General features: G+C 28.6%; 1 protein-coding gene across 1 annotated transcript; it reads left to right on the top strand.

The window, feature by feature from the left end:
• The first annotated feature begins 1,852 nt into the window (after positions 1 to 1,852).
• LOC131622883 (uncharacterized) lies at positions 1,853 to 2,699 on the top strand. Its single transcript, XM_058893901.1, has 2 exons — positions 1,853 to 1,965; positions 2,101 to 2,699. The coding sequence occupies exons 1-2, from the start codon at positions 1,945 to 1,947 to the stop codon at positions 2,671 to 2,673; spliced, it is 594 nt and encodes a 197-aa protein (XP_058749884.1). The 5' UTR covers positions 1,853 to 1,944; the 3' UTR covers positions 2,674 to 2,699.
• The last annotated feature ends 11,680 nt before the right edge of the window (positions 2,700 to 14,379 follow it).

Below are 14,379 nucleotides of genomic sequence, written 5' to 3'. Positions count from 1 at the left end.
CATCCCTAAGTGCCATCAAAAATTGAACCCAACGTTGCTCTTCTCTTTGATCAGTGTACGCTTTAACAACTTTCAATTCAGCCGATTCCATAAGAGCCAATTGATCCCACAAATTAGTCATTGCTGAATAGAATTCTTGAATGGTCATCTTATTCTGTTTGAGAGCTCTAATATCACTTTCCAACTGATATCATTTTGCAAAATTAGATTGAGCATACAAACGTTTCAAATGGTCCCAAACCTCCTTAGCAGTATCATATTTCGCTAGTTGCACACCTATTGACTGAGAAACCGAATTATTTATCCAAGTAAGAATTTTCGAATTACTAACATCCCATGCATGTTTCCAACTCTTGTGCATATTTTAATTTACTTCATCCTTTTTATCTGTAGGTTTAACCGAGGTTCCATCAACATAACTCCACATCCTTTTTCCTTTCAAATTTTTTTTCATTACGTAACTCCAATAGGAATAATTGTCTCCAATGAGTTGGACACTAGCTGACTGAAGAGAGTCATCTTTTTCATTATTCATTGTGATCAACTATGAAATAACCAAAGCACCACAATTAAGCAAAATACCAAGTGAAATTGATCCCAAAAAAAAAATCGGTCACTGTATCAAAATATAATGTATCTCCCAATTCTCTTTTTTTTAACCGTAAAAATAACAAGGAATAGCAAAGTAGCAAAACTAGCCAATGAAACAAATCAAAGAACAGCAACGTGTTGAATTCTTTGCCACAAGAATGATTATCCCAAAAATATTTTAAGAGAACAATAAAGAAAGGCAAGCAAATATCTAATAAACATTACCAAACCACCAAGTCACGCAGTCAGCTTCCAATGAACCAATGCCATAAAATTTCAATGAAACAGCACCGTAAACCAAACACTTCACCGAATAAACATCTTAAAAAAATATATGGACCACTTTACGACAGATCTGAAATCAAACCGAACTCTTTGATACCATGTTAACAATTGTAAATATAAATCAACATAGAGAAGGAGAAACACCCTTTGAATTAGAGTTTCAATAGAATGAACAAAAACATAAAAGAGTAAGGGTTACACCAAAGTATAAATACAAAATATTGAGAAAGACTTAACTACCCTTACAAATATATAATTAATCTATATAATAATATTATTATTATTAATAATAATAACTAACAGAAACCAACACAACGTTACATTATATTTGAATGAGTGTTAAGGTCAGATGAATAAGAAATATGATCTAAGGTGAAAGAGAAAAACAATATAAAAGGTTGAAATCGTATAAATATACATGTCAAATTGTCATAATTATTTTCAAATGATGATTTATAATTAGATTCTAATTTAAAACGGTTTTAATATAACTCTATCAAACCCTTTACATATATTATCTTTAGTAATCTTTTTACATTTTTTTGTACATATGTCTAATTATATACCACCTTTATGATTGACTCATAAGGTAGAAGAATCATTTGGTCATAAACTGAAACCTACAATATAGTAAATCTATAGTAACCAATTCATATGCAGTTACCTTTTCTTGCAACAGAAAATAAATTTGTTACACACAAAAATTAGAAAGTTGAATTTTTAACTTATGTTTGTTCTCTAGTATCATATACACTAAGCAAAACTGTACTTTATCTGTCAAAGTCTAATTATAAATTTTCCAAATAATGCGTGTCTAAAATATAGGACCTAAAATAGACCAAAGAAATTAACAAAAAAAGAATTGGATATTAATGATACAAAGGTAAACAACATCCCTATAAACTAGGAAAGATTAACAAACTAAACAACTTTTAATTTGCAATATAAAAACAATGTTACATCTAAATTCAAAATCCTATAATTCACTTACCTATATCAGCAACATACATGAATCTTTGAATTAGTGTTTCCACAAGCAACAAATTATATTGATAGCTAGCTATAAATATGATTTCTTCGAAAAACGAGGTGAATACAAATACAAAATAGTTTCAGTTTTTTTTATCTAAAAAAAATTAAATTATTAAATATTAAAATTGTTTTTTTTTTTATATTCTCTGACAAACCGGTCTGATTGAACTATATGTTTTTTTTTAATGATAGAGCATTGATGAGATCAAGAACCAACTTCTAAGCACGAGGCTTGAACTGATATCATCAAAAATGGAAGCAAATGCTGAGATAAAGAAATACGAAGAAACTGTTAAACAATTATACAAATTATTGAAGAGTGTTTGTCAAGAAAGAGATGAAGCAAGAAATCAAGTTCAATTGCTAATAAGAAAATTCCAACCATCTGTGCAAATTGATCATCCAATGGAACCTTCGTGTGATTTATCCTTGTCTAGTCCTCAATCAAATGAGAAGAAAATTTCTTCAATAGGTTCATCAAATACAAGGATAGTTGAATCACGCATAAATCATCAAAAGAATCACACAACTCTTTGTAACAATAGTTATGATACGGAAAGTGTTAATCCAAATGAGTTTGTTCTAACTTCTTTGAGTTTAGCATTTCCTGGAAATTCTAATGGACCTTCTAAGATGTCTCGTGGTTCTGGTTCAAGTTCGGGTCCGGGTTCTGGCTTTTTAGTGAAGAATGAACCAATGTTATATATGGATTCAAATGGGATGCAGAATCATACAATATCAAGAAAAAAGAGAAAGTTTCTATGAGGCTGCATTATGTATTATAAAATTCTTATCAGGGTTTATTTTTTTATTTTATTTGAAAAAGAATGTGATACCAAGATAATAGTTAACTATGTGTAGAATCTAACATTGCTAGGTTGCAATTGCGCTGCCTTGTTAAACTTTGGCAGATAAATGATAAATAGAAGTGAGAACGGTGGGAAGTAAATTATGCATCCATTTAGATTTTTCTTATTTTGATCTTATGATACTTAAAATATTTGAATTGAATGGTAAATTTGAGATACAAAAGAAGCTAAGATGTTCGATTATCTTCTTTTATTTTCAAATTTAATTTTTTTATCAATAAACTTGTATATTGAAGGAGTACAAAGGATATTCAACCCTAATACACAAACGCCATCAATCAGTTAGGAAATTCAAAGGATTCTTCCACCAATTATAAAAAGTTTGATAGCTATTCTTCTTACTCCCTAAGACATACTACACTCAAGTTGTAATCTTTACATTTGTTACACTATCGTTTACATTACATATGTCATTGTTAAATAGGATGTTGTTTCTTTTGATCCACAGGTTTCAACAAGTTGCTATCCATAACATAGTTGCTTACCTCGCTGCAATTTTGCCACTACATTACTCAGAGAATTCCTCAAAATGCTCCGCTCCCTCCAAACCGACTGCTACTTGCAATGACAACCAATCTTGTATTCTACTCCACACCACACCACTTTTAAGCACTTGCAGAATAGAGAAGATGTTGTAATTTTTCTTCAGCTAAAAAACATAAAGTACGCACCATTTCATGTTCATTTAAAGACAATTCTCTCCTCTTAAGCTTCTGTTTTGTTGGAAGTATATCCAGCATCATTCTCCATCCAAATGCCTTTGCCTTTTAGGAGAGTTTTGTCTTCAAAATGTTCAGCATAATTTCCAACCACGCTTCTCATGCTGTCTCAATCCTGCACAATTCAAAATCAAAGACATTAAAAAATTGTTATTAGCCACAATTCACAGACATTATAAAAAAATTGTCAGTTGCCACGTAAAATTCATGCCACAAAGTTGTCACATGATTTTTACATCGCAACACTTTGCCACGTGATTTTCATGACACAACATTCTACATTAAATGCAGGTTTGGTATGATATGTGTTAGAAATTTACCACGTGAAAATCACGCCACAAACTTGATACGTGAAAATCATGCCACAAATGTCTACATAGATTTAATATTATAAAAAAATTTATATTATATATTTTGTTTTAATATATAAAAAATAATAATTTTGGATTTTAAATTAATATAAATAAATAGTATACATTATTTATTCTCGGTTCTTGAGCTCAATGTTGTTGTAAACGATGTTTCCTCCGTTGTCAAATGAAGGTGAACGATACTCGAGCTTCACAACCTTCCGTTTGTCACCGTAAGGTAGGCGGTAGTGAATTTCGTCAATGAAAGCGTCGAGCGAGGTGTACTCGTTGAGTTTGAAGTCCCCCCGAGTGTTCTACCATCGGAGTAGGCGACAGTTGTGACATACCAACCGACGTTGTACTCATATTGATGCTTATTGTCACCAATGCAATGGACAAAGATGATTATTTACTTGAAATCCAGTCTTCTTTTGCTCCCTTTGATTTGTTGCACTAAAAAATTGGAGTTTTAGAGTGATAAATAATATTGATGATGTAGGGTTTTTTGGTTGTGGAGAGGTGAGTGTTGAAGAGGAAATGTAACAAAATAGGAGAGTGATCATGTTGGTCCAAAATATATCAGATACTTCCGTAGGTACATCTACGAAACATTCTGATGCTAAGCTATTTCGTAAATATACCCAAGCATATTCTCTAACATGAAGAAGGGGGCATATTTGAAATTTTGCCAGATGCATAAGAAACTCAAAGGGTGTAATGATATATATATATATATATATATATATATATATATATATATATATATATATATATATATATATATATATATATATATATATATAGGGAGCATATCAAGTGAGAACATTTTTAAATGAGAGATGAGAGGAAGAAATATCAACCATTGGATTCATCAAGAGAGAGAAATTAATAGCCTCATTAATGTAGTAACATTCTCTCTCTTGATGAATCCAATGGTTGATATTTCTTCCTCTCATCTCTCATTTAAAAATGCACTCACTTGATAGGTTCCCTATATATATATATATATATATATATATATATATATATATATATATATATATATATATATATATATATATATATATATATATATATATATATATATATATATATATATATATATATATGGAGCATATCAAGTGAAGGCATTTTTAAATGAGAGATGAGAGGAAGAAATATCAACCATTAGATTCATCAAGAGAGAGAATGTTACTACATTAATGAGACTATTAATTTCACTCTCTTGATAAATCCAATGGTTGATATTTCTTTCTCTCATCTCTCATTTAAAAATGCTCTCACTTGATATATATATATATATATATATATATATATATATATATATATATATATATATATATATATATATATATATATATATATATATATATATATATATATATATATATATATATATATATATATATATCACCAAATCATTTGAATCATGGTGTGCTTTAGCTGTGCCCCTAATAAATTATTAATTAGTCTTTTGCCTTTTTTTTTTCTTCTTTCTTTAATTAATTTAATATAAAATTTCATTAAAGTAATAATATTCCAATTATTTTAAGTTCTTCGATGTTGGACTTTGACTCATTACTATCTAAAAAGGTCTGCATTATTGTCATTTTCACTTTAAATGTATTATATATTATCTCAAACACTGACCTTAGATTAGGGTTGATTATGTTTGTATTACTAATCATACATTCCGCCTTTAGCCTTTAACATTTAATAATTTAATTTTTTTTTTATATTTAAAATACATTGTAAAGATTATATAGGACAATGCTATTATAATTAAATTAATTTTTAAAAAATTATAATTCATTGTCTTATGAAACATAATTTTGTTATGCATAAGTAGGTGAGAATAGGTCAGACAGACTTATTGGGACCTATAATCTAGCCTACTTAAGGTCAGACCAGATCAGGCCTATTTAATAAAGAGGTTAGGCTTAAGCTTTTTTAAAAGTCTATTTTATTAAATAGGTTAGACTTAGACTATTAAAAAAAACCTATGAAATCTTATAGACCGGCCTATATTTTTATATATATATATATATATATATATATATATATATATATATATATATTTTTATTAGAAATATGCTAAATAGTTTGGCCCACGTATGAATATATATTAGAAAAACGCTAATTAGGCTAGCCTATGTATGCATATATATGAGAACAAAGGCTAAATAGGTCGTCTTATATGTGCATATATAGGCCGATCTATAAGGCTTCTTAAGTAATATGGATTAATTGAAAATTTTAATGAAATATAGACTTTTAAATAGGCTTTCAGGCCAGACCAGACTTTTAAAAAGGTCAAGGCAGGCCAAAAAACTGAGCCTATGATAGACCATAGGCCAGACTTAGGCCTTTTAAGTTTTTCGTAGGCCAAGCTCAGACCTTCTAAAGCCTAGCCTAACCTAGCCTATTTCCACTCCTATGCATAAGCCTCTATACTCTATAAAAAAATTCACAGTTTTTAATGTTAGAAAACCAAAATTTTCCAAAGTAAAAGGTATGAAAGTACACTACTATGGAAACACATATGATAACGGTTGTGATATACATACAATGACGGTTGTACGAATATTGTTAGGTAACGTGTAATTGTATGTATGTTGGTTTCCACCAAGGACGTGTGAGAGTGGTGATAAACTAGGTAACACGTTACCTATCACAACGATTATCATAAACAACTGATGTGATATATATTTAGGTCACGGATTTGAAACCCAACAACAACAATTTATTTAGAATGAAATTAACATTTCACCATGGTTACAATAGATAACTATTGTGGTATGTGTACCAGATTTTATTATAAAATATGTGGATCGCTTGTTTTTCCTACACCTCACTAAACATATACAACCATTAAAATTGATGTAGAAGATAAAAATCTGAAAAATTAAATTATTCTTGAAAACAAACTTAAACGAACCACTGTTTTTTGAACTACATGCATCTCGCATATAACTTAAAATAGATGAATTACGAGATGAAGGCAATTTGAAAAATATTGATTGATCTAAGTTGGTTTTCAAATATAACTTAATTTTCAGATTATTAGTTTCTAAATCAATTTAAATGAATGCATGTTCAGTGAAGAGTTAGTGAAACAAGCAATATGCAAACAATAAAATAAACTCAACTAGATTTTTTGAGAAACATTTATCAAAACAACAACATACAACAACATTTATCAACATTTATCAACAAAACAAAAATAATATACAACTGTGGAACCTTGTTTTGCAGGTGATATGTTTTTGTTTTGATGATGACAATTGTAAAGATATTCAGTATGATAAAGAAGCAACATGATGAAAATTGTAAAAGATCAGAAAAGAAAGATATCATTCAATATAATAAAGATGCAACAATTAAGAAAGTCAACCAATGCACTTATGCGGTTAAAGATGAAAGCCATGAGTTTGATAAAGATTGAAATTTTTTTAGACATAGATAAAGCTTCAAACATCTAACGTAGTTGCAGACAAAGGAAAACAAACAGATTACATCAAAATCCTCAAAAGAAATCTCAAAGCAAGTGTCAACACAGAAGAATATATCAAGAAAGGCTTAAAGGAGTTAATCTCCCAATTTAGTAACTGAGTGAAACTTTTGTAAAGGCAAAAGTTCTTTCTTTATAGAAGTAAATGACTATAAGCGCGCGCACACACACACACGCTTAAAAACTTTTTATAAAATTATTTGAAAAGAATAAACCTTGAGAAGTATATATAGAAGTTGCATAGAAAATGACGGGAGCATTCAAAAAGCCATAAAATATTTTTTGACAGAATCTAATCGATTATGTCAATCAGTTAGATTAGCGCGCTTTTGAGGAACAAGGCAATTTGAACTCACTCAATATATTATCAACAACTATATATCATTTATTTCCTATTTCAGAACTCATAGTTGTTATATTTAAATGAACTAATTGATTGACTTAATTGATTAGTAACGATCATTTTGGATTTAATGTTATTTCCTCTTTTGGAGGATTTCAAGCCTATAAATAGAGGTCTCATTCTTTGTTTCATTTCATCAATAAATCGAATAGTTTTCTTTACCTACTAAAAACTTTCAAGTATATAATGGAAACTCTCAAGATCAGTACTTAGGGAGAGGAATAGGTCTTTTATTTTTTTTACCAAACCTCTATAACTCTTGGTGTTTTTCTTCTTCCCTTAACTCTTTTACTTTACGCACTTTATTTTTATATTTTGCTGCTTCAAAATAGAAAAGTACTGTATTTCAAATTTTCATTTTAATCTCAAAAAGTTTTGAAAACCATGTGTTTCCAAACAACACAATTCACTCCCCCCCACTTGTGTGTGAAGTTTCAAGTTCAACAAGTGGCATTAGAGTCTAACTCTTATTTAAGGACTAATAGTCTCAGGAGGAAGATGACTTCCGACACAAGATTCTTTTTCAAAATTCACCACCACCTTTTGAAAATTTATTTTCTTTTATATACATGTGTTTTCTTTATAAACCTATTCAATGGTCTGATTTACCCTACTCATCAAATAAATGAAGAAGAAATGGAAAAAATCTCTTTAACCAAAGATAAATTATAAATTTTGTTTTGTAAAACCCCAAGGAAATGTACGATACTTTGGAAAAGATATATAAAGTTTCTCTAAGTATCAAGCCGGGGAATATGAACACATGCAGCGAAGATATTCTTTTCTTCAAAGTTTTAATTGTTACTAACATTTATCTTGAGAATTAAGAATTTAATTTTTTCCAACTCCTAAATCTATAAGCTATAAACCTTCATGAATTTCAGGAAAAGATATATGATACTTTGGAAAAGATATATGAAGTTTCTCTAAGTATCAAGTCGGAGGATATGAACACATGAGGCGAAGAAATTCTTTTCTTCAAAGTTTTAATTGTTACTAACATTTATCTTGAGAATTAAGAATTGAATTTTTTCCAACTCTTAAATCTATAAGATATAAACCTTCATGAATTTCAAGAAAAATCAAGAGAGTGTTTACACCTATTTTTGGTAATATAAACAATCATTATCCATCAACACTTTAGGACTGGATAAAAGTCCGTTTACAATATTCGTTCATGTCTTGCGATTTATGATATCACTTCATGCATTCTTTAAGAACAAAATCATGCTCTTATTAGTGTTAGAATTGATTCCAACAACTTTTATAAAACAAGTTGTCTCACGAGAACTTAAAAGAAATAACACTTAAATGACCATTCAAAAGAAAGAAAAATAAAGGAAATGAAAATAAATGTAGAATTGCAAGAGAAAAAGGAAAATAAACAAAATAATCTTAAATTGGTTGGAAATGTAAAGGATGGGCGGAATCCATCTCTGTTAACCCCTGAACCCGTTTGCCCCCGCGGCGTGGGTTTTACAAGGTTTTCAGAAAATAGGATCCAACCCATAATATATGGTAATTAAAACTATTTATAGAAAAAAATAACTTCCTATATCTAATATTTTGACAAGTGGCTTATTTAATAACTTCATTAATCTAATATTGACACATGTCCCTTTGGATAACTACTTTTAATAACTTCTGATAACTTCTTTGTAGGAGTTGTTTGCTTGATCGACGCAATGTGTCAATATTTGACTCTTTGAATGACTTCTTCGAATGTCTTTTTTCGAATGCCTTTTTGAATATATTATAACATATGCCATTTATTGTTGAAATTGAAGTCTTCAAAAGCATCCTACTATCTATAACACCAACTCAAATTCCTTCGACATCCATCAATCTGCTGCATATAATTTGGTTGACAATCGGAATACAAAGACTTTAATTTTATATATTAACAAAGATAAGGAAATCATAGAAGTCATTGTAATTAAAAGATTAAACTGGAAGATCATCACTCATATCATATCATGTTCCAATTCAACCAACATCCTCATGTTTAAATAACAATAAAGAATACGAAGAAGGTTCTTCAACAAGTTGAATAAAGAAGAGGAATGATTTCAACCTTGGGGAGAAATAGAGAATGGTCTTCCAATGAAGAAGATAACACATGCTCAAAGGCACCATACATGGAAGATAGGAGATAAAAAGAAAAATTAAAATAACATATTTACTTGTTTTGCAGGCAATGCGGTCTAGAACTCTAGAGAAAGATCATTTTAAGAAGAAAGCAAAAGTATACTCTAAAAGTATACATTTTAAGTCTTTGATCCTTGAAGATGAACGATGATGACATATGTCAACAAACTATGACCAAAGCAACACTATTTGAGAGTTTCTCTATATAATGATCTATGATGATGAATAAAGTAAATAATTATGTGATGAACTTATTTATCTGTTTATTTGCCAACTCTCGCATCCAACAATGTGATAAGAAGGATACACCATGAGAAGTTAATCCCACATGGGAAATATTTACCAATAATTATTTCTTGAAGACAAGTGAAATTATTTTAATATTGACATAATCAGTTAATCTTATTAACCCCTTCAAATAATTATTCTTAACTCTTTAACATATTAAATATTTCTTTATTTAATTATTTATAACCTATAAAAATAAGTGTGTTAAACTGTATTTAAGTTTAGGGGTATCAAAAATATGAATTGGAAGTATTAAGAAAGCAGCAAGGCCCAACAAACAAACCAGTGCACCAAGGAAGCCCAAATGAAGAAAATTAATTGATTGCCTTAATCGATTAGAATATTTAAAACAGTGAAAATTCGACGTTGAACAACTACCCAACGAATAGTTGAAGGAGTTAATGTTGTAACGGATAGTTGCAACAGAAAATTCTCAAAAACTACCATTACTAATCGATTGGCCAATCAATTAAATGATGGCTATATAAAGAGTTATCTTCCATCTTTCTTCACTACATCATTTCTAACTTTTTGCTTGCATAAAAATACTTTTTCCGTTCATAACTCATCATCACCATTATCATTATAAAAAATGGCCACAAAAAAGAACTCGTTCTTCCCAACCATCACCATCCTACTTTTCTGAGGATTTCTTAAGCTTAACTCAAGAAACCAACTTCAACCTTTACTACTCCGATAGAGAACTGTTCACCATTCACTACTTAGATGAAGAACTCTTCAAACATTACTCCTTGATGGAAGCATTCAACTTTGCAGGGTTGAAAAACTTTGTCGTAGAAAAACCAACAGAAAGGTATCTCGATCTTGTAAGAAATTTATATGCACACCTCACTTATACAAATGGGATCATCCAATCTAAAATCAAAAAATATCTCATCACCCTCTCTCTTGAGGAGTTTGCAAACATCTGCAACCTACCTTACTTTAAGGAAGAATTTGATCAAAACTACGAAGATAATGAACTTGATCTTGATACTCTTGCTCACTCCTTCCTCGCCGATTCTACCTACTTCGTCCCTTCTCCATTCATTGTAGGAGTCATTCAACTAAACATTAGGTTATTTCACTGCACCTCAGGGCGGATATTGTTTCCAAGAAAAGGCTACTATAACACAATTTCAAGATCAGACATACTTGTTGTCTGGTTCCTTCATAATCTAAATTCCTAAAAATTGGGCAGATGCAGTTCTTGCTCATAGGCTCGAGAGCAAAAGAAAGAACGCCATCTTGCCCTATTCTGAAGAAAGAACCTATCTCTTGAGAATCTTCATCTTCAATCTTTAGCTAGAAATACCATTGTTGTGGTTACTCAACTCTAATGCGGGTGTGAGTGATAGTTGTGAGGTCGATGTTCTAATGTTTTGGTGAAGATTGTTTTGTTTTTCATATTGAAGAATCAAATTGTGGTTCTAAATTCTAAATTCTAGAGATTGACATTTAGTGAAGGAAAAAAAATATTCTTCGAAAATTTTTAGTAGAATCGAGTGAAGATCGTTGAGGATGAAATCGTGGAGTTAATAGATCCTTCAATCGTTTAAAGACTAGAACAAGGGAATTTAATTACAATCGAGTGAATATCGTTGTGTGTGAAATTTTAAAGTATTTTGATTATGATAATGTGGTTGGTTCAAGAATGAGTAAAGATCCTTAAGAGGACTTTGCAACAACAAATCATGGTCTACGTTCATATTCAATCAAACATGATTTGTTGCTAATATGAAGACGGTTCTCCAATTTTGACTATATAGTTCTTAAAATTAGAGTTCATAACAAGAGAGCATAAACATATTTTGGTTTTCTAAAAGTTGCTATTTTATTTGTTTCAAAAGTTATTTTGTAATATTAATTTATTTGTTCAAGTTTAATTATAATTTCTATTTTTAATAAGTGGTATGGACTTATTTACTTAGTTGAAGCTACATGAGATTTGTCATGTCAAGTCACATATTAAATGAATATGACACATCTAGGGACCAAAAAAATCTCAAAACAGGTTAACTAGAAAATTCAAAATCTTAATTTTAAAATAAATGGACTAAATTTTTTTATCAAAATAAAATACCAAAAAGATATTTAAAACCTTTATTTATTTTTTAAAACAAAATAAATCAAAGATTATAATATATTGGTTAATGCGTCTAATAATTTATATTGACGACTCTTGTGCCTGATTTATTAATTGACTCCTTTTCTTTTAGTGGAACCACTTCTCAATTTAAATTTATTCACTCCTTTTCTTTTAGTGGAGTGACTTCTAAATTTAAATTTATTATTTTAAAAGAAAAAGGATGATGAAGTTTACGCTGTCAACCAAATTAAACTATTTTTTTATTTTAAAAAAATTTAATGACATGGTATATTTATGATTTTCTATTGGATGACAGTGTAAAACTATTAATTCTTATTTTACTTGTTCCAACTATTACACAATATTAGATCAATTTAATTATTTCAGAATAATTCATTTTACAAAATTATTTTTATCAAATAAGAAATGAATGATAGTGATTTTGAGGTAATGCAGGCATTATTATTATTTAGATAATTAAAAATAATAATTAATATTACATTGAAAATTAAATAATCATTAATTTTTCTTTTAAATATGTGAGTTATTGCAGAAATGAAAGAGTAAAAAGTATTACTATGTGTGTTACTATGGGATAGGTCTTATAATTCACATTGAAGTGATATTTGGTCAACGACACTCCTTTAGGGTGCACATAGAAATAAAATAGTATTGAAGAAAGAGAGCCTTAAATTATTCCATGTTCAATTTCAAAGTTAGCACAAACCATTTCATCATTAAATATTGAAATTCGAATACTAGCCAGCCAAATTCAACTAACTTCTAGATTGAGCACCACATTCAATGAGATAGCCCTTCTATAAATGGGGTTACACATTACATCTTACATGCATATTCTTTTCTTTTATTTACATTATTACATTAGGACATCTGATTCTTGACTTCATGTATACAACCTCATCACATTCAATTGGTATTGTTTTCCTTGGCTTTTTTTTCTCTCCTTGTAAGTGTATTAAGAGTTTCTTTGCAAAAGAAAAACAGACAAGTTTGCTTTCTTGGGAAAAAAATGAACGAACACATTGCTGTCATGACATGAAATATTCTCCACTATAATCCAAATATAAAAAAGTTACTAGTCCCTCCGTTCATCTTAAGTGTTATTTTTTTTTTTTAACATACTAAGAAATTAATAACTTTTATTACTTTTTAAATATTAATGTTTTTTTATCTAATACTTTTAACTATAATATTTTGAACTTTTTAAAAATATTTATTTTTGTTGTTAATTAATACTTATTTCACAAATCATCATTTTTTATGTGACCTATTATTTCAATTTTAATAATATGATATGTGATTAATTACTCACAATTAAATTTAACAATTAATTGTATTAATCTTTTATGATAGATAATTTTTTAAATATTTTTAATATTAATAGCTTAGTTTTATGTATCAGAAATAAATTTAAAACTGACGAACACAAAAAGATATTATACATGTTTTAATATAAGTACAAGTATTGGTGTTTTATATTTTTATACATAAATAAATAAAGTTTGTATTTGACAATTTTTTAATAAATATAGTTGTATGTTTTGTTAAGTCAATTTAATTAATAATTGTATAGAGACATAATTTTGATTTTTTAGTAAGTGATATTCTAACCATTAATCTATCAGATAAAAAATTAATCAATTAAATATTGAAAATAAATCACAAGAAGAAGAAAATAAGATGTGAATATCTACTTTGACGGAGAAAATAACTTTTTGATTTGTTATAATTCAAAAATTGTTATAAAATATTATAAGATGAGATAAAAAAATAGTTTTTAAATTTATTTAAACATCTCATATTTTCTAACCAAATATTTTTTAATTTCTTTTCAAATTGGAAAAATTGATATAATGTATCACACCAATAATGTTGACGTGTGAGACAATAAAATAAACAGCGAGAATCAAAATAAATAATCTCAATTAAAATTAATCAAAATTAATTAGTTAAGTAATGACAACAAACCAAAAACGAAAAAGAAAATAAAATGTGAATACACACAAAATTTGTTTACCTAGTTAGATAAAACTGATATACTCTAAGGGAGGTTGCAATTTTTCAAATCATTAT

This window comes from Vicia villosa, unplaced genomic scaffold, assembly GCF_029867415.1.
Source record: "Vicia villosa cultivar HV-30 ecotype Madison, WI unplaced genomic scaffold, Vvil1.0 ctg.000045F_1_1_1, whole genome shotgun sequence".
Taxonomy (NCBI): domain Eukaryota; kingdom Viridiplantae; phylum Streptophyta; class Magnoliopsida; order Fabales; family Fabaceae; genus Vicia; species Vicia villosa.
This window is presented reverse-complemented; position numbering and strand designations above follow the sequence as displayed.

Bases quoted from the DNA above. Each gene is read 5' to 3' on its own strand.
- LOC131622883 (XM_058893901.1), top strand. From the start codon at position 1,945: ATGATTTCTTCGAAAAACGAG. The intron at 1,966-2,100 runs GTGAATACAAAT...TTTTAATGATAG, and splicing joins TGATTTCTTCGAAAAACGAG to AGCATTGATGAGATCAAGAA.